Here is a 20,368-nt window from a genome sequence, read left to right as displayed (position 1 = left end):
TTTACTATCGGCACGTTCTTAAATTCCTGTTAGTGTTACTCGGTATTGAAATGAATCGACCGATTTACCGTTACTTGGTAGTTCTTCACATCAGCATTGAAAATATCATAATCTAAAATTAACCCTCTGGAAGCAGATTAAGGTCCCTCACCCTTCTCCCGCGGTCGGTGCAACACTGGTCGACAGTGCAGCAGGTTATCCCAGAGAACCCACTATCACCGAAGATGGCTCCACAGCCGAAACGTTGTGTTTTTCTTCTCCTTTCAGCAGGGAATAAACCTTTACTTGTTCCGTCGCAGGTTATCCCAGATGTTGTGGGTGTTGGATGGAAGATAAAGTCCCGCTTTTATGTCGCCGCTTGCTCGGCTGAAAAGTAGAAAAGCGATCGGTGCTGTAGAATTAATTACTTCTGCTTTCATTTGCACATTTTGGGATACTCCCGCACCTCACTTAAAGTTTGAGGAAGATTTCTAAAACGTGGTTTACATATAAATTTATTGTATTTAATGTGTAGACAATGGCTGGACTGAAGTCCTTTATCGGAAAATCGGTTATTCCTTCGAATGGGGAGCCGTAGCAGCCTAAAGGCTCGGAACAGGGCGCCTAGTCATCAGAAATAAGGAATTGCGTTGGTCCAGTTCAGTCAATAATGATCTGATTTAGATCAGTTTGAATAAAACCCTACAGACACACTAGACTCCGGGACCAGGATGGACCAGCTCTGGTTTACAGGCACCAGTTATCCTAGTCAGTGTATCTTTGGGAAATGGACATGGAAACTACATGGAAGCATAGAGAACATTCAAACTCCACCCAAAAGGCATCTAAGGCTGAATAAACCCAGGCTGCATTGTTAATTTCGTACACAAATGATTGCATAAGCAAAGTCACAGATAGACATCTCATTAAGTTTGCTGATGACACAGCTCTGGTCTGTTTATTAAAGAGCACAGAATACCATCATGGGCCCATTCTAAATGATTTTTCTAACTGGTGCAAAGAGTTCTCCCAAAAGTTAAATGTTTCAAAAACAAAGGAACTGGTTATTGATTTTAGGAAAAAGACCACACCCCCTCAACCCACTACAATTGATGGTCAGCCTGTTGAAATTGTCAATGACTATAAGTACTTGGGACTGGTCATTGACAAAAACCTAAAATGGGACAAATGTTGTGACACAATCTATAAAAAAGGCCAACAGAGACTCTTCTTTCTTAGGAAACCCAGGTACTTTAAGGTGGATAAAACTATTCTTACACTTTCCTACAAATCATTCATTGAAAGTGTCTTAACATGCTGCTTCACTTGTGGGTTTGTCAACAGAAGTACTGGTAACTGTAGTAGACTGGCAAATCAGTGAATATGAGTGGAAAAATAATCGGGAATAATCAAATCAACTTAAGCATCCTTTACAAACAGAGGGTGGCTAAGAAAGACAAAAGCACCAGGGAGTGTGTGTCTCACCCCCTCCATTGTGAATTCACAATTCACCTGTGCCCACAGGTATAAAACCAACAGACTCAGGAAATCTTTCATCCCCACTGCAATCACAGTGTTAAACAATGCAAAGTAACTACCTTGTCTCTTGTCTCTTATTTCTTTCTCCTGTAACACTGCTGTATTCTCTCCCCTGTTGATAATGTGTATTGTCATTGTGTTGTGTTTGACTGTGCCGTAAAACAAATTTCCCCTAGGGGACAATAACACTCGAACTGAATTGAATTGAACCACAAAACAAGGTCCCCTCTAGTTTAAAAATCATGTTAATAATTATGCTTTCGCTGAAGTATCAAATGCTTTGCTCTCCTGCTTCTCTAATTGGAGTACCAAATTGTATATTTTCTGTATGTCCATAAACATAAAAATGAACGCACTGAAGAATTACTCATCCTTTCTGCAGAAAAGAGATTGGCTGGTGTCGTTACGCGTCTCGTTAGAAGGTGCGTCTCAGATGAAATACTGTTTGTCCTGTACTGCGACTCGTACATGCCCTCACGTGACGTCCCTTCAACCAATGACAACGTGCCACGTTTTTCCAACATGGCTCTCGTTTTAGCAGGGGGGGTGATGGCTTTTGAGAGTAAAGCAGCAGGTTAAACAAAATATAAAAATAGCATGCGGGGAATTAGACTTTCATCACTGGATTCAGTTTACAGAAATATTAAATAATGGCAACGCCAGGGATTGAACAGCTGTTTGACTTCCAGAGGTAATGCGACTTTTATTTTGGAATACCAAAGCAAGCCGAACGTGTGGTCAAGTTGAATTTGCTTAAGCTCGTCTTATTTCTTAAATTAGAGGTGACTTTACGTGCCAGCAGTATAGGAACATACGATTTGGAAATGTTCCAGAAACATTACTATACAAGGCTTAACTGATGTAATGCCTGTGCTAATTTCGGAGGCAAAGAACCGAGTCAATGCATATGAGGAACCGAGTCTTAATTATTTATGGGAGTGAGGTTGTGTTTTCATTAAAAATAATATAGCGTGTTGTCTAATCGCAACAAAATAATACTATTTATGTTTAGCGTCGGACCATGCATAAGTGAAATAATTTAATTCGCGAAGAGGAGATGATTTTATACGCGTGATATTATAATGGCTTCAAACTTTTTTCTAACCACTTCTATCTTTCAATAATTTCAATACACAGGTGGCCACGCGATGGACTGCTTCTCTTCGTTTTTCTTTTGTACGCCCCAGTAGGATTGTGCTTGCTGCTGCTCAGAATATTTATCGGTGTGCACGTGTTTTTAGTGAGTTGTGCCCTGCCGGACAGCCTAGTCAGAAGGTAAGTACAGATTGATGCTGAACACCTAGACATCAGAATTTCTTTTTACAAACCCTTCTATTTTTTACACGGTGCACCCACACGCAAGACGAAGCGTGTGAATATGAAGACGAAGATATGAATGGGCGATTATGAATGTTTTCTGATGCAGAGCAAAACAGGTTTATTTTGGAATCGAGATTATCTAAGATGATATACAGTACATTTGTAATCAGTGGTAAGTCGCGGCTAACATCCATGAGCATTTTTTAGTATCTGTAAATGTATGAAAAGTCATAAATGTAGACAGACACAGTGTTTGAAATGCATCTAATCCACAGGATTTAGTATACCAGGGAAGCTTACTAGAATTTAGGAATGTACAATAATGCCTTCATTTAGAGTAGGAAAACCACATGACAGGCTGTGGTTGATAGGATCTCTGGTTGATTGAAGTTCTCCTGTATGTGATTATAGAGTGAAGCCAGGAGATTTGCATTTTGTGATTTAAGTCGGTGCAGTGCATGAGCTGCTTTGTAATGACAAATTTCCCCAGAACAAATTGTTCATTACTGTGATAGCACTGATGAAAACTGTAATAATGATATAACCAGTTAGCTTCATTTTAAAATTACTTAGGATCTCTTTGGGGAAAAATGGCCTATTTCTGCTTAGCATCACCCACAATTTACATCAGCAGGTTTCATCAGTTAGTATTGCTTTCTACAAGTAGTTTCAGTTTATTGGTTTTAATAACAAACCCCTCCCCCCAAGGCCCTTCAGTACAGGATCAGCTCATTTTTCTTATCAGGGACAATCTGCCTTCTGTGGGAACTAAATTGTGTGTGGGGCACAAAATACTTGAGTGAGACTATTCAAGAATGACAGTCTTGGCCTACGTATCTTTGGCCGAGATAGATACATTTTATTCTGTAGGTGCTAGTGCCATAATACTTTGTCATTGTATTTTATGGGTCCTATATTTTGAGGGAGAAAGCTTTTCTTTGGTGCTCTGTGCATTGTATGAACTGAACTTTTAAGGGCTGTTTTCATTATTTTTGTTTCCAAAGCGTAGCTCTGTCTTTTGCATTCCTTCAGTTATTTACCTAAATTCATAGCAGATGGCTGCCTTTCGTTGACCTTGCCAACCCAGAAGAAAGAAACAGAACAGGAGTGCAGTTTGGCGAAAAGACATCCTATAGCTCCCTGGCTGGAAACAACCAGGTTTCGGTTCTGCACTGCTGATAGCCAGTCCACAATCCCAATTAAATTCAGTCTCTGGACACCCGCTACTTTCAGTGACTGCTTATTTCTCATGCAGAGATGTTACTGATAGTTAGATTTGTAATCTGTCATTTGTGGGTGGACTGAGTTCTTTGTTGGTATATTATTCTCTACCTGTTTCCTCTCCACTGAAGCTCTTGAATTGATTTAGTTTACTTTGGGTTGTGATCACACATATAAAGTTTCTGATCAGTGTGAATTGACCACCGCTGAATGTCAAGCTCATTTCCTTCTCATCTGAACTAATGACAGTCACAGTTGAAGAAAGCATTAGTGGAGGCTTGAAGTAATTTTTTTAAGCTAACAGATATAAGACTCTTGCATAGTAGTTGCTCAATTTTGTGACAGTCAGTTTTTTCACTCAAAGGAATTTCTCGATTGTCATCTGAAATGAGTGGATAAAAAGCTTTTGCCAGGTTCTTTAAGTTTCCTTTTTCTGTGCTTTCTGAGGGTTTTATTATTAACTTAAGTTCTTTTTGGTTTAATAAAGCTTTTTTCATTTACATTCTTGGCTTTAGCTAGTATTATTTCAAGGATGAATCATCCAAATCTTAACTGAAGAATCGATAAGCAACGTTGAACTGATGTCACAGTGTCTCGTGTGATTTTACTTTTCTGTTCAAGGGTTTATTTGTTTTTGTCAAATTTCCCTCTCCATATCATAGTGACTTCAGTTTCACTTTACTGTAACTGTTCCATCTTTGATCAGACAAATTCACTTGCATTACTAACATATTACATTAAATATGGACTAAGACATTAATTTGCAATGAGTGTTTTTATTGAAAGAGGGGAGAGTTATTTATTAATAATTCATGACCGGTTCTCAAAAAAGTAAAAGTGGCAAATCAGACTTCACTGTAAAGAAATTCTGATTTATTATTTTTTATACCTGTATCACTCAGTAGAGTTAACATTGTCCTTAATAACCTACTGGTTTTAATTTTTCTTTTAAAGCAGTACATCTTTATTCTAATAGATGGTGATTCCACATCTCTTTCAGGAAGATTTAATCAATACAACACTTTCTCACATTCTGACATCTCAGACCTGACTGTGTTGTGTAACATTGAATTGCTCAGTATGTCCAAACTTAATTGCTGTGTTTACAGCTTTCTTTCACCTCTTTATCACTCACTTGTGAAATAATGCAGGCAGTGTGATAAAGAAAGGTGCAAAAATGATAGGATCTTTTGATGTGTGACCTGTTCCTACTGTTTGTGTTTTTGAGTCTATCAGCAATGTGTTACAGCTCCATATCTAAGAGAGTCCAAGACTACTTTTTTTAACAGTATAAATATCAAGTCAGTTTTAGTTATACTAAATGTACTAATTAATTGAAATTAAATGTATTTAATTTAATGATTTTAATTTTATTTTTTTAAGATTTGAGTTTCTTAAATGCATCTTCAAACAATAATCAATGTAAATTAATGTAGAAAAAGTGTAATAAAACAGAAAATTTAGACGACAATTGCAAATCAAATAAAACTTTAGGGTTACTTAATTTGGCGTTCATTTATGTCCATTTAATTGAAGCGATTTGGATTGAAGTACCTTTCTCAAAGGTGTAATAGCAGTGTCTCTCCTAGAATTTCAGCCCACATCCTACCAGTGACAAGACCAGATCCCTAGATGCTACTCCACATTGCTGCCTTACTGGTCCTCACTGCTGTCTTCAAATCATTCAGTACAAAATGGCTGTAGCATAAAAAATATTTTCAGACATGATTTGTTGAAGCTCTGAAGAAAGGGATTTAAGAGTTTCACTGTCTAGGCTAATTCTAACGAAAGGTGGCATCTCTCTTCCTGATGTGATTTATCCTTACAATACAAAATAAATAAGATAAATAGATCTTAAAGTGCATTTGGTCTGATAAAATCAAGAATTGCATTTAATTAGGAACCAAGGCATTGCAACTGTACTAGCAAGAGAATTATAAAATTGTTTGTCAACTGTGTATCAATAACAAATACTACCAGTCTAGCCTCTGCATTCTGTATTGGCTACATGGAATAGCTTGAAATTAAATTTTTTCAACACCGTAAAATCACCTATTATTAGCAAAATTGTGCAGATGATAGAAACTTTCGTGATATTTAATGTGAAATTCAAAGCATTGTTCAGTAGCAAAGATGACTTCCAGATTTGTCACTTTGGATTTAACAGCTGAGATCAAGTCTAGCTTTGTCAGTTTTTTAGTTGTTGCTGTGAGCCAATTAGAATAACCTCTCGATTTAATTGTAAACTTGAGACGTCCATCATTGCACAGACTGCTGAACACGCACTCAAAAAATCTAGTTGGTTTTGCATCCAGAGGATAAGTAGTAGATTTTATCGACATTTCAAATGTCGTGTTTAGTTGTTTTTTTCATGTTAATCAAAGATAGAAATGCTTCTACTGATTCAACAGATCTCCCAGCCATATTGGCTGTTTAAAATATCAAAGCTTCAGTAAAATGAAAATGGCAAGCCAGCTTTTTTGCCCACTCTGTAAGGGGAAAGTGCTGCAGACAGACTGTCCTAGGAGTGACTCAACAGCACACAAGTCTTCTTAATTAAACACCAAAACAAGTCCACTGTTTGTATGTGCTAGACTGTGAGTTAGATTTTGTGGATACACTTCAGTTGTGCAAAAATGTGTTTGCTCTGTCTGTTGCATTTTTTTTCATATCACTTCTTAATCAGTCTTATTGAATGATTCTTTTTCAGATTTATTGTGCGTGTCATGTGCTCAGTTCTGGGTATGTGTGTGAAACAGAGCAACCCTCGTCTGAGGGACAGAAATGTGAAATTGTACATCTCTAATCATGTGACACAGTTTGACCACAACATCATCAACCTCCTAACATCCTGCAACACGGTAAGTGTAGCGATGCTTCTTCTGCTTTATTGTATGACACATGGAGGGTGAAGGCGTTCAACCGTTGTGTAGAAATGACATTTCTGATGCATTTACTTATGCTGAAGAGATCCCTTGTGGCTGCCTCTGTCACATTTAGCACAATTGCACCACGCCGGTAGTCTCCCTCTGGGTCTGAAAGTCCCACGAACCCGACCTTGAAACTCCTGTGCTTCCTCTCTTCTCTCCCTGCTTCTTCTTAAACCAGCAGCCCTTGAAACAGATTATCCTCATCTGTAGACAGCCCTTCCTGGCTGATCCCACTTTCTCCAGGGATGCTTTACTGTTACCCAGTCCCTTTCCCCAGTCTGGCTTGCTGCTCTGCTCTTCTCCCAGTCTGTTCAAATGGCTGATGGGAGTTCCTGACCACCCAACCTGGCAGCAGCCAGCACAACGCCATGTTAACCATTAGGCCAAGACCCAGAACCTTTCTCCTGTGGAGTTCACCCAGTGGGGAACCATACTCCTTCCTTTCCATAACCATATGGATCACATCTTCTCTGTTGTGAGGGTCTTTGTGAGCTATCTACATATTTTTCTGCTGACGCTGCAGTATTTTTTAGGATGGCCATGCAGAACTGGTTTGAACTGGAGTGGAAGAGTGCTGGGACACGAGGGCTGTAATGTTATTCTAGGCTGTGTATTATAGAGACATGTGCTAGGCAACTACATAGCCAGTTGTGTGAAAAGAAGTTGGCAAATAGGAAGATGAGTGTGATCCTGGAATGCTACTAATCTGCTAAGCAGGGGGAAGCATGATAGATAACACAAAGTATAAAATGACTTTTCTAGTTTAAGCACATTGAGAAAAATACACAGAGCATCTCCATGTTTTTTCGCTCCCATGCACATGGAATAAATACTTCTTTTAACTTCCGAGATGGGCTCCTGACTGTCTTTTAAGGGGAAGCTGAAAAATGTATCCAATATCTCAGAGTGTGTTTCTCTGAAGGTGACTAGAAAATACCCACAGGAGAACTTTACCATGTATCTCCCCTCACCCCTCTCGCCTAACTAAACTGGTTGCAACAAGTCTCTTCCGGCCTTCTCAACCGAGAGACTGCTCTTATCTCTACTGCCAGTCGTCCCTGGGAGATCTCCCCCATACATCAGGTGTCTCCTTCAGCGTATTGAAAAGGAAACTTTAAGCACCAGCAGGTGCAGCTGAGTACAGTCGCTCCCACAAGCAAATACATGCGCACAACTTGCACGCTGGCTTCTGTCCCGATTTCATTTCAGATTGGCCACTGAAACCCTGAACCTCCTGTCTAGCCGCTAAAACAGATTAAAAATCCTAAAAGGGACGTATGCCCCATAACAAGCAACAACAGCAAAGCATAGGAAGGTTTATAGATAGTTTCTAAATTATGTCATTTGTATGAAAGGGTTTGTGTTTGGTTAATATTGACTAGAATAAAAAATCTGGAAAGAAATGTGACTTTTCTGCTCACAACCTGAGTGGCTGATCAAGTCTCTGGGGTTTTGAAGGCAGAGACTGGACTGTGGGGCTCAACCTGCTTTCAGCCTTTGCTAGTTGACCGCTTGTCCTCCTTTGACATTTTAACATTGGAAAAATAAAATAACGGCTCTTTCATTGGCCAGCAGTCAACGATGCAATCAGCAGATCTAACCAAGAACGGAAGTCTGAATGTTAGGCACATTTTCCAGATGACATTTCGAATCAAAATGACTCAAATTTCATCATCATCTTCAGTAGTTAGGCAGTAAACTGCCTAAGAAGATGAACTAGACCTTTTATTAAGTATAATTTATGATGTCTTTTGATATTAGGGCAAAGACCTCTTTGTTAAATGGTGCACTGTGAGTTTTTTCTTAAAATATTTCCTGTTGAGGTTTAATAATAGGGATCTGGGATACTGTAATGCTAAACATGTTGCTGAGGTCTCACTGAAGAAATGTCACTTACAGCTACCAGGGTACAAAAAAAGATTGGAGGTTTAGATTCACTGTATCCACTTCCTTTCACCGTTTAATCTGTTGAAGTGCAGAAGTAACTTAAGTGCCTACTATGTTATATTTAATTTATCTTCATCTTAATTATGTTGTAATTCTGGTTGTGAATAGTGCATTCTTTCCTTTTAAAATAAGTACAACCAAGTTTTCGGTTCTAAGCTGAACGCCGTTAGAGCCTTGTGTTCTTTGCTTGGCTGAAGCCTTTATCCAGGCTTCACCATGATGTTGACTCCTGTCTCGTGCAGCACCTTTGTGTTTTAATGATGTCTGTTGTACTGATAAAGAAGAGAGAAACTAAACTGTTTCAGTTCCAGAATAGATTTAGTTTGCCAGAATTCAATATTATCGTTTCAATTGCTGATTTTTTTTTCTAATCCTGAAATACAAAAATGGCGTTGCAGTTCCCCTTCGATCTCCATTCGTGATCCTGCTGCAGCAAACCTGTTCTGTAACATGAGCACAAGGACGTTTTTTGCCGCTGTTGAAAGTGACAGAATTGAGGAGGGTTTGTTGGGAAGCAAGCAAGTGCGGTCGATTATCCTCATGAGGGAGATCTGCCACGGCGATCTCTGCTTCTGGTGACAGATCGTGCAGTAATTTTGCATTGGTTTTTAACTCTTACAAACATACCCCCCATCATGCTAGCTTCTTGCATCAGGACTGAATACTGAAGTATTCACGGCTGGCGCAGGTTTTAAATTTGAATGAGCGCTTGTTTTGTAAATTTGAATTTAAAATCCAGAGAAGAAGAAAAGGCATAGCTGGTGTTAAATGTAACGTTTCGGGCTTGTTTTTAATTTTGTATAGCATGAGGGCTTTTGATTTTCGTTTTTTAAACGGAAACATCCCTGAAGAATTTCTAAATAGAATAGGTGTACATTTATCCAATAAACACCAAAAAGGGATAATTTGGTGGGGAAACCTTTCCTTGTGCAGTTTTAAAGACTTGCTGCTTTGTATATCATTGTGTGCCGAGGACATTGAAAACTTCCCCCAGTATCCCAGCTCAAGCTGAGTCGCACTGAGGTCAGATTGGCAGGATGCATGAACCTGCAGCATTAATTGTGAAAGGAAAGAATGCTTACTCGCAAAAACCCCAGCAGTGTACCCTCAATCGCAGTTGCGTTATGGAAATTTATTGATGCTCTTTAAATACTGTTAAATTACCATTAACGTTACGCAAATATGCCACTAGACTTAATGAACACCTGCAGTCTAAAATGCAAGCAAGCCTTTAATAAATGTGAAGATGGATGAGTGTTTTTTAACTTCAGAATCATAAACATCACATGGTTTGATTAGTTGGTATTTTTAATGTAAAAGTAATATGTGATTATTTTTAATGGACATATCATCAAGTTTGTTTTTATTCGAAATGTTAATTGCACGAGACAGTTGCCAGAACACCATACAAGGAATGCACTGCTACAAGAACTAGATGACAAAGCTGTAGTAAAAATAAAAAATCAGAAATGAAATGATTGTGGAGAAAACGTTTGAAAGTGACCGAGCTGTCAGTGTTAACAGTGTTATTGCAGTGCATTGGAAGCACATCTCCAAAAGGAAGGAGCACCTCCGCTTTGGTGTTTTGGAAATAACACTCCTAATTATTTAGAAACCAAAACGGAAACCAACCTTTTATTTGAAACTGTGTGGGTGTTGCCTTTTTTGCGTATTAAAGGCTGAAATCCAGAAAAGGGTGTTCAGATAAACCATAAAAGTAATTTGTGTGAAAGAGTTCACATGGCATACTTTGGATAAACAATTATATGCTCTTTTCTTCAGTTAATAGTTAATGTTTGCTTATTAATATGCTTGCTTCTGGGTGCACTGTATTTAGGTAACCATTGACATTTTATATTAGAAATGTGTGCTTAAAAATACTATACATTAATGTGACTACATGTATAGAGATTTTATAGTAATGTTAATGAATCTATATAATTTATATGGGACTTAGTGCCGGGTATTTTACTTTCAATAGCATAAGCAAGTACAAGTAAATTGCACCCTTTTAATATAGAAAATAATTCTTAGCATTGCTGTAACTAAAAATAAATCTTATTCAAATGAGAACAATTTGGAGTCAAACATGAAATAACCAAAATCCAGCACATTGTACTATTTGACCTTTCTCAAAGAGTTATTGCTTTAGACTTGTATGCAAATTCTAATGGTTGGGGGCGCAAAAGGTTTCGTTTTTGCGTTTTAAAGACGAGCAGATAAACGTTAACGTGACCTCTGCTTTTACTTTTTAAGTGGTTGAAAACGTAATTTTAGTGCCCAGATATTGGGTAGATGAGCAATTTAAGAGTAACATTAGATGACAGTTAAACTTTGTTTTTTTTATGATAATTAAGTCTGCTCTTTTTTTCTGTATATTTAATACACAAGTATGCTTATACATCAGGCAGGAAACAGGGAATCCATCCTTAGATGTTCCAGTTTCCTCCTTAAAGTAAGACCGTTTGGGTCACACTTGCTGAAAGTGGTTATCTATTTATGGAAGCAAAGATATTACTGTGTTATGACCTTATGATAAAGAAGAATGAATAATTTTATTCTCTCCCCAGCGTCTTTTGAAATGACTTGTTCACACCCTCGTATGCATGGGTAATCGAAACAGAGGTATTGTAACATTCTGGTTTCTTTGGTTGTTCAGCCCATGTTGGATGGCTCTCCTGGTTTCGTGTGCTGGGCGCGTGGGTTCATGGAGCTGGGGATGATGTCTAGCGGGTCAGAAATGGCCGAGTGCCTGAAGCAGTACTGTACTACTGAGGGCAACCTGCCCCTGCTGCTGTTCCCCGAGGAGGAAACTACCAACGGCCGGACAGGCCTCCTCAAATTCAGGTGAATGTCCCTTCCTGTTGATGGTGAATCATCTGGTAAGATTAAGATCACTTTATTGGCCATACACAATCTCTTGTATTAGGCATTTGTCTTTTCGCATACCCCAGCTTGCTCTCCATGAGACGCACAGACAGGGAGAGAGAAGCTGGGGGTCAGAGCGCAGGGTCAGCCATTGTACAGCGCCCCTGGAGCAGTTGGGGTGAAGGGCCTTGCTCAGGGGCCCAACGGAGTAGGATTCCTCTGCTGGCCGCGGGATTCGAACTGGCAACCTTCCAGCCACAGGCACAGATCCTGAGCCACAGAGCCACCGCTCCGAGCATTGATATTTAGCATTAATGCTTAGAGCATTAATATTAAAGCAGTGCTCCCAAGTGTTACCCTTTCAGTGCACCCAGACCCAATGTAGATGGTTACATTTACCAAGTGCTTGAGGTAAATTTTGTAAAAAAAATTCTCCATGTTTAAGATGTTGCTGAGGATGTTTGACAATATTTAAAAAGTTACTTTTACCTTATTAAAGTGCATTTTTTAGTGTGAAAATCTTCAATTGAGTCAGCATTTGGTATCTCTTCTTTAAGGGAGGGTTTCAGGCTGGAAGTACACCAGAAGACACTGCAGCCTCTGAGTTTTTCTTGGACAGGCTGCTTAATGTGCTTTCTTCTTGTTTCAGCTCCTGGCCTTTCGCTGTTACAGATTCTGTCCAGCCTGTGGCTTTGATTGTGAAGAGGCCGTTCATACCAGCGGTAATTTTAACTCATTCTGTAAATGCTTATTTTTATGATCTTGAAGAATTCCAGATTATTAACGTCTAATAGACAAGGACCTAAGACCCATTCTGATGTCCTCTGTGAATTCGGAGATTGTTCTGTTCTGTGCTCTTGTTCCGCACATTCATATGGTTTCTTTTTATCCCGTTTTAGTCAGGATTGTCTAGGTTAGAATTTGTGATCCTGTTGTATGTGAGGCAGTAAATGCAGTTGTTTTCCTTCTTCTTCTTTGTTGTGAGACATGGTGCTAATATTTCTGTCTTTATTTAAATTAGTGGTTTCTCTTCTTCAGAGCTTTGATGCATTTACCTCCTCGTCTTGAGTTTTCAAATTAACGTTTAGATGCTAACACTGCAGTGTGATTAAGATAAAGATTAAGAGTGGGGGTGGAGGTTGGGGTGTGTAGTAAAAATAGATGTTTTAGCACAGGGTTACAAAATACCGTGATGTGCTAACACAGTTTGATACCTTTATTGATCTGCAGAATACTGAGGAGTCCTCTTGGATTCTTGAGCTGTTATGGACGCTCTTCATCCCGTTTACAGTGTATCAAGTAAGGTAGTATCTATTACTGTCTCTTGCTGGTGGGGTGACGCGTAGTGGGCAATTAAATTGGTACACCTAACATGTCCTTGTTTGGCAGCAAGTAGTGTTTATGTGATTACTTAATGCTTGTAATTAAAATACTGCTTTTCAAGTGTGTAAAAAGTCCTAACTTCTCATACAGCAATTTGAAAAATGTTTTTAGAATTAAACCTTTATTGTTCCTTGATGTTGCTGTAGTAATTGAGAAATAGTTATATGATTCCTATATTATATATAGGAATTCAATTCCTATTAGAAATTAAAAATGAGTTGTTTATACATTTACTGAGGAGTGGTTTAGACTTATACCAAAGTATTGTCAGTAGATAAAACACACAATAGAGCTCTGTTTCATAACATTAAATTGCTTTTAACACATTGACATTTCCTACAATTCACACAACCAAACTAGAATGAATCAGTAGAACATATCTAGCACAAACATCTTTTCAATAAACTAACCAGTTTAAAGATTATTTGTAGTGAAGCATCTTGCCAGTGAGTAAAAATGGCACTTTATAATAATTGCAGTAGGTGCACTCATCAGAACAATAAAACTGACAGCGCTTTTGGTGCTTTTTTTTCCCCCGTTTCCACAGGTGGCTTCCAGTGGTGCCACGACAGGATAGCGACACGAACCAAGAGTTTGCTAATAAGGTCCAGGAGGTAACTGCAGCTCAACACTAATTCTGACCAATATTCTCTTCGCTGTGGAACAGGAAATAGAGCAATGGAAGAAAATAATATAATGATGAAAATAATATATTCATGAAAATATTCAAGCAAGCAGAGTGGATTAGAATGCTATAATAGCCAATCTAAGTTTTTATAATAGATTTTAACATAACATGCATTTTCAGTATTGAAGTTGTAATGCTGATCAGCTATTAACACATACCGGGATTTGGTCCAGAGATAGGTTTTGATTGACTATATTTAAAATCTATACATTTGTGTTAGAACAGATTCCAAATTTCTTCATTTAAGTAAGATCTGGGGATACGCTTCACTGCTTCAATTACTAATTTTTTTGGAAAACCCCTCCATTTTCTAAGTAGTCTTTAAAAGCAACGCCTACACTTGTCAGATAAATTTGCCTATAAAAAGTGCCTACACAAAATGCAGAGAAGCATTTAGTTTTGGAAGTTTTGGACTTAGTTGTGATGAATGTTTTACACAACTGTGGTATTGGTATCACACAAAGGCCAGTGTAGGGACATAAAATTATTTCAAAAGCTGTCTGTGTTCATAGAATAAACACATTTAAACTCACAGCCTTGTGAGATGCTGACCGCTGCAGTGGTAAAATGCCTGTGCACTGTGCAGCAGCAAATAAAGTACACAGCAGCATAATGACTAACAGATTCTTTAAACTAATAAAAACATGTGCTTTTTTTTCCTAGATGTTATCTAAGGAGCTAGGTGTTGCCTCGACGCAGATCACACGGTCAGATAAAGCAGAGCTCATTAAGAGGAAAAGGCATGTTGCGCCTCAAACTACAAATTCAAGTAAGTATCCAGAAGTTGTATATAGCACGTCGATAAGATGTACTGTGGGATTAGGCCACTTTGAGAGAATCTGGAATCTGCTTGTGGGCCTTGCCTTTTTAATGCAAGACTAGCTCTGACATTTGGTGCCGGTGCTAATGTCCCCAAAGGGATACCGCATGGTTGAAGTATGCAAATTGTCAATTAAGAGTCAATTCAGCTGTGGATGGCAGTCTGCTTTTATGTGTAACTGTGCTGCCATATTGAGGGTAAGGGCAAGCACAAGTAGTGAGACATGATCCCGCCGGTCTTGTTAGTTTGTGTAAGACATACGGCTTCTCACGCTGCTCGTTCTCCACAGATCAGTCTGTAGGTGCTAGACCCAGAGCCAGTCCCGTGAGCTTCATGGCTCCTAACTCAGGGGTGGAGGATGTGAGGATGGCCCAGATGATTCAGCAGGTGAAAGAAGTGCTTCCGGATGTCCCATTCAGCATCATCAAGAGAGACCTAGGTGTGTCCCTATTCCTCCCCCTCTTTAGTGCATGGAACTTCTGTATATAGCGGAACATTTGACTTTCCTTAAGTATGCTGTAGAGGCACATGCAATATGAGTATCTTGTGTGGGGAAACTCCATTATGATGGATCATGAGGTGTTAAAATACATTTTGCACACTGGTGGAATATCTCTACTAGTTTACATTTAAGAAGCAGTGACTGATCGCCCTGTTAATAGATGCTTGAAATAGGCATTCAAAATAAAAACAGTAAAGCTCAGTATTAAAAAAAAAAAAAAAATCTTTTCAAGGCAATAATGTGTAAAATGCCTGAATTTCACCGATTGGATTGACCAGCTGCGTTGCCTATTGATAACTTTACCTTGTTCCTTGGATACCAGTTGTTTAGAACTCATGTCTTGTAAATGCTTCCTGCTCAAACCATGGATTCTGCCTGTGTGGTGTGCTCTTGCAATGTACTTCCCTGTGCTCCATCAGTGCGGACAAACTGCGTGGACACCACGATTACCAATCTGCTCGAGGGAGCGGAGGAGCTGGTTCTAGATTCTGCGGGGGGGTCAGGCTCTGTGCCCGCCCGGAGTCCCGTCTCCGGCATCACAGCTCCCAGGCCGCCTGTGAAGGTGAGGAGGAAGCGATGGTTTAGTTCCTAATATTCCTAATTCAAATGGCTCTTTTTTTCCTTTTGTGGGGCATATTTGGGAAACGGAAGGGCCTGACTGGTTTACAGCAGGTCTGGACGGTTTTTTTTTGTTAGTTGTCCGAGTGTTATTATAAGCAGAGCCCACAGTATAGAGTTGTGCTTTCAATACCAAGGGATGAGCTGGAATTCATAGTGTTGGAGGTTCACAAGCTTCATGCGGTGACATTCGTAAAGGTTTTTTTAAAGAAAATCTGATCTAACTGATAAGAAACATTTGAGAAAAGTGCTGCAGCTAGGCCTGTAGTATGACACATCAGGTTTTATTATTAATCACGGTTTCTCATTTAATGCTTGTTTGCATTTTCCGACAGCCCACTTCTAAAACATTTGGGAAATCTCCAGCTGACAGACACATGTCTCTGCAGGAACGAAAAGAGGCCCTCTATGACTACGCCAGAAGGTACATTTAAAAGGCTGCGCAAGACGGGTAAAAATGGAAGACTAGACTAAAAAATGGGAGATGAATTCATTTTAACTGCCAAATGGTCATTTACTGATATTGGTGGTTTCACCTGTATAGAGCCAGTAAAACGGTAATCAAGGTGCAAAACAGTTGTTTGTAGAGATCACCTTGAGTTTCATTTTACGCAAGTGCTGGAAAGTCCTTTTTTGCTTCACAGTTATGCTTCTTCAACAGCAGATTTTTCTCAGCCATCTGATCAAATGCACCCCGGATCGTTTTATATAACTTAATTAGGTGTAATATGGAGAGACTCTGGCCCGGATAAAAATAGGATATGGATTTAAGCACAGGAAAGGTAAATTTAGACTACCCTTTTAAGACATGCCTTTCACTAGATGGAGGGGGCCTGCGCTTTCTCTGGTTGGGGGAACCGTTTGCAAGTTGCAGAATCAAAGAATAGATGATCAGCTTGGCTCTGGTTCCTGACTGAAGAGTTTGCTCATCTGGCCTGAAATGCACGCAGGACTGATAAGCATCAGTAACTCTGGAATTTCTAACCTGCATGTAAGCAGACCAGACGTCCTTGTCTGAGGCATGAAGGCTGGAACGGCCACCCAAATTCAAGCCTGAGCAGTCTTCATCACGACCTCTGTGTTTTATAGGACACTGATGTGCCGCTTTTATTTCTCTATAATGTTTGGGAGTATGGTGGCACAGTGGGTAGCATTCCTGCCTTGCAGCCCCAGATCCCCGAGTTCAATTCCTGGGGTGCCAGCTGTGTGGAGTCTGTATGTTCTCCTTGTTCAGTTCAGTTTTGTCATGTGCTCAAGTGCAATGAAATGCTTGTTTGCATATATGCTCCAATGCAAAGACATGAAAGGCATCATCAAAAACAGACACTGAACAGCAGCAGCAACAAGTTAAATAACACAATAAAAAAAAGATTTCAGACAAACAGTGTGAGAAAAATCAATGTCAGTCTGAGCCAGTAGTAGGGGTATAGTTCAGTTACCTCTTCAGAAACCGTTGTGTTAACATACAGTATACTGGCAGGTTAATAGGCTTCTGGGAAAGTGTCTGTGTGCCCTGCAGTGGACAGGGGTCGCGTCCGGGGTGTATCCCCACTTGCACCACTCGCTTGCTGGGATAGACTCCAGCTCTGCCACGACCCTGAGTTGGATAAAGCAGTTATAAAGAAAATGGATGGATGGTTAGGAATCTGCCATCTTAGTTGAGATTAAATCATTAAGCTAGACTGCGCACTTCACATAATACCTTTTTTTTTAGAAATATAATTTCCTTGCAAAAACCTGACATTGTTTGAATCAGATGCTGTTACCTTCTCGCCGTTTTAAACTATCAGTCATCTGTCCGTAATTGCAACCGTCTGCGAAACGTCGCCTCTCCTCCTCCTTGGGATCCTTTCTACTTCCTTTGGGCGACTTTTAATTGCAGTGGCCGAGTATTGAAATAAAATGATTTGAAAACCTAGAACGCAGTCCTTAATCAGGTTTTCATTTGTTTTTTACTAGACGTTACATTGAGAAGCATGGACTGAATCAAGACACCGATAAAGCCCACTGATGCTGCATGGGGAAGAAGGAACAGATGAAACAGCCATTATTATCAAAATTGTATTGAACTCAGGCAAGGGGCCTTGGTGTCTGCAAACACTCATGTATATTACAGGAACAGGTGTGTGGAGAAGATTTACTTTCAAAGACTTAAATGGAAGGTTTTTTAAACCTTTTGCACGGCAATCATGCATGTACCTTCTTTCTAATTATTTCTCTTTACAAAGAAAAATTATTTTGGTAAAAGTTTGTATTAAGATCCAGTTACAGTGATGCATCTTTTATTACTTTGTACAAGTTTAAAAGTGATTCGCAGATCGTAAAAGCAGAATTCATCTTATTTAATTTGAAAGGTTGAGACTTCTGTAGGTTCCTTACATTACAGTTATACGAATATTGCAATAACATACGGTATCGGCTTTTAAATAAATCCTGCCATTCAAGAAAGCAAGAAGGTAATCCTGTGTAATGTGTTTTTCATGTGTCACAGTGTTTAAGTACCACCAGAAAGAAGTTACTCTCCAGGTTCCCTGTTTCATTGGCCCCGTACACTGAATTTAGCTGATCTGTGTAGTGCAAAGCTACGTTATGGCCCATATATTAACAATTATTCTAATGGCAAAAAGTATATTTTTACAAGTTCTGTACCTTAACTGAATAATAGCTGTGCTGTGGTGCATGACTTGGTTTATAGAGGCAGTGTAATTTTCAGTACTGACGATTACTCAGAGTATCAGGTGTTTCCTGTCAAGTCCAGAGTAAATTATTTCTGAGGCCTGGGGATAATCATGATCCATTGCATAGGCAATGTATGCACAAATTTAATCTGATTTTCACATTTCAACAAGTTATTGAGTACATTTCTTCAGTATAAATTGCTTTGAGTCACCTAATTCAATTGAGATGAAAATGAATTGTCCAGTGATATGCTGGGAGCAAGAAAAATTGTGGTCAGCATTTTTTCTTTGCAGAAATGGTACTGGATTTTAAGGCAGATTTATACTTTTGTTAATTTGTCAGTTAAACATTGGCATCTGTAATATTTTCCTGACTTGTGCTTGCCTGAACTGTGCCGTTTTACCCATTGTTGAAGGCCGATTTATTTCTCCCAAGGAGTTCTATCGGTGTAGAAGAGTTTAATTTTCTATCAAATAACCTTGACCACATCTTAAGTGAGTGAGCATTATCGGTCTAAAAATGTACCTTCAGTGCCATTATGTACTATTGGCATTGTTGACATATGTCCAACCTGTGAGCTGTTTAATAATTAAACTTTGATGCACCAAGTGTCTTAAATCGTTAGTAATACCATAAACATAAGTTTGTTACTTGACCCCAATCTCTGTATGATCTCTTCAAACCTTTATTTTACAGTTAAGTGCACTATTCATTAGGTAGTGTGTGAAATCTGGTATTAATGGTGTGTGTAAAGCACTTCAATTGAGACGAGTCCAGAGGCTTCTGTATCTCAGCTGCTTAACAGCTATCTGTTTTATTTCATCTTAAATTTGAATTACATATTTATCCTAGGTGTTCATTTCCTGGTACTACTGTAGGTTTGCTAGTCTTAGTCTTCAGCTTATTGAAATTATGCAATCGAGTGCAAATGACTGTTTTGATAGCTCTGTGTTTCATTTCGGAGGAACAAATAAAAAGAAAGCGTGAGGATCCTTAATAGATTATTTGTTTTCTTCCCTTCACCAGGTGCATCAGTTGCATTCACGTCATCCCCCAGATTTCTTATGTAGACTTACAGTACGTCTGTTCCTCTTTTTATTTTTACCTTGCCCTTTGCCTTTAATCAGTTCTGTTTCCAAGTAAAAGTTTGCATGACTGTTTCATACAATGCTAGTAGTCGAAGGTTGGGTAGGAATGACGTCAAGCAGTGGTGCTGAAGAGAGAGCGCTGAGGTTCTCTACCACCCCCAGCAGGGCAGGGGGCTCGTTTCACTAGTGTGGTCCAGGGGAACTCTTCAGTTTTTACACTCCATTGAACCTTTGTTTGCTTTATTGGAAATTGGGAATTCAAGGTGATATGTTTTTTTGAAGGTACTTGACCTTAAACTAGGAACTAGTAGGACTAACTGGCGGCCGTATCACCCTGCAGCTCCCAACTGGCAACTCACTGCAGCTCAGCAGGTGTGAGCCTGGTCAGTACCTGGATGAGAGACCTCCTGGGAAAGCTAAGGTTGATGCTGGAAGAAGTGTTAGTGGGGCCAGCAGGGGGCGCTCACCCTGTGGTCTGTGTGGGTCCTAATACCCCAGTACAGTGATGGGACACTATACTCTTGCAACGCTCCGTAGAAAGTGAAGGGCATGACAAGGCACAGAAAGGTGTCATGGCCACCAACTGCAACCAAGTGAGTCTCCGGTCATGACGACTACTCGTAGCGCTGGACCCAGGCTTCTGAGGTCGAGAGAGTGGGACTGCCCCAGTGTAACGGCTTTCCCACTTCAAAAAGCTCACCCACACAGGTTTCTTCGTGCAGCTCATCTTCCAAACAGATGTACAACCGTCATTGTCAGTAGAACTTACTTCAGGAAAGTGGTTCG

At 39.5% G+C, this 20,368-nt stretch overlaps 1 protein-coding gene across 1 annotated transcript; it reads left to right on the top strand.

Moving 5' to 3' along the window:
* The first annotated feature begins 2,023 nt into the window (after window positions 1–2,023).
* On the top strand, window positions 2,024–19,491 carry aup1 (AUP1 lipid droplet regulating VLDL assembly factor). The gene is made up of 12 exons (XM_088638209.1): window positions 2,024–2,209; window positions 2,656–2,793; window positions 6,770–6,920; window positions 11,596–11,783; window positions 12,454–12,526; window positions 13,035–13,108; window positions 13,735–13,801; window positions 14,539–14,644; window positions 14,985–15,134; window positions 15,617–15,759; window positions 16,151–16,239; window positions 17,775–19,491. The coding sequence occupies exons 1-12, from the start codon at window positions 2,169–2,171 to the stop codon at window positions 17,824–17,826; spliced, it is 1,272 nt and encodes a 423-aa protein (XP_088494335.1). The 5' UTR covers window positions 2,024–2,168; the 3' UTR covers window positions 17,827–19,491.
* Window positions 19,492–20,368: the final 877 nt, after the last annotated feature.

Source organism: Lepisosteus platostomus, chromosome 1, assembly GCF_059453375.1.
Source record: "Lepisosteus platostomus isolate fLepPlt1 chromosome 1, fLepPlt1.hap1, whole genome shotgun sequence".
NCBI classification, from domain to species: Eukaryota; Metazoa; Chordata; class Actinopteri; order Semionotiformes; family Lepisosteidae; genus Lepisosteus; species Lepisosteus platostomus.
This window is presented reverse-complemented; position numbering and strand designations above follow the sequence as displayed.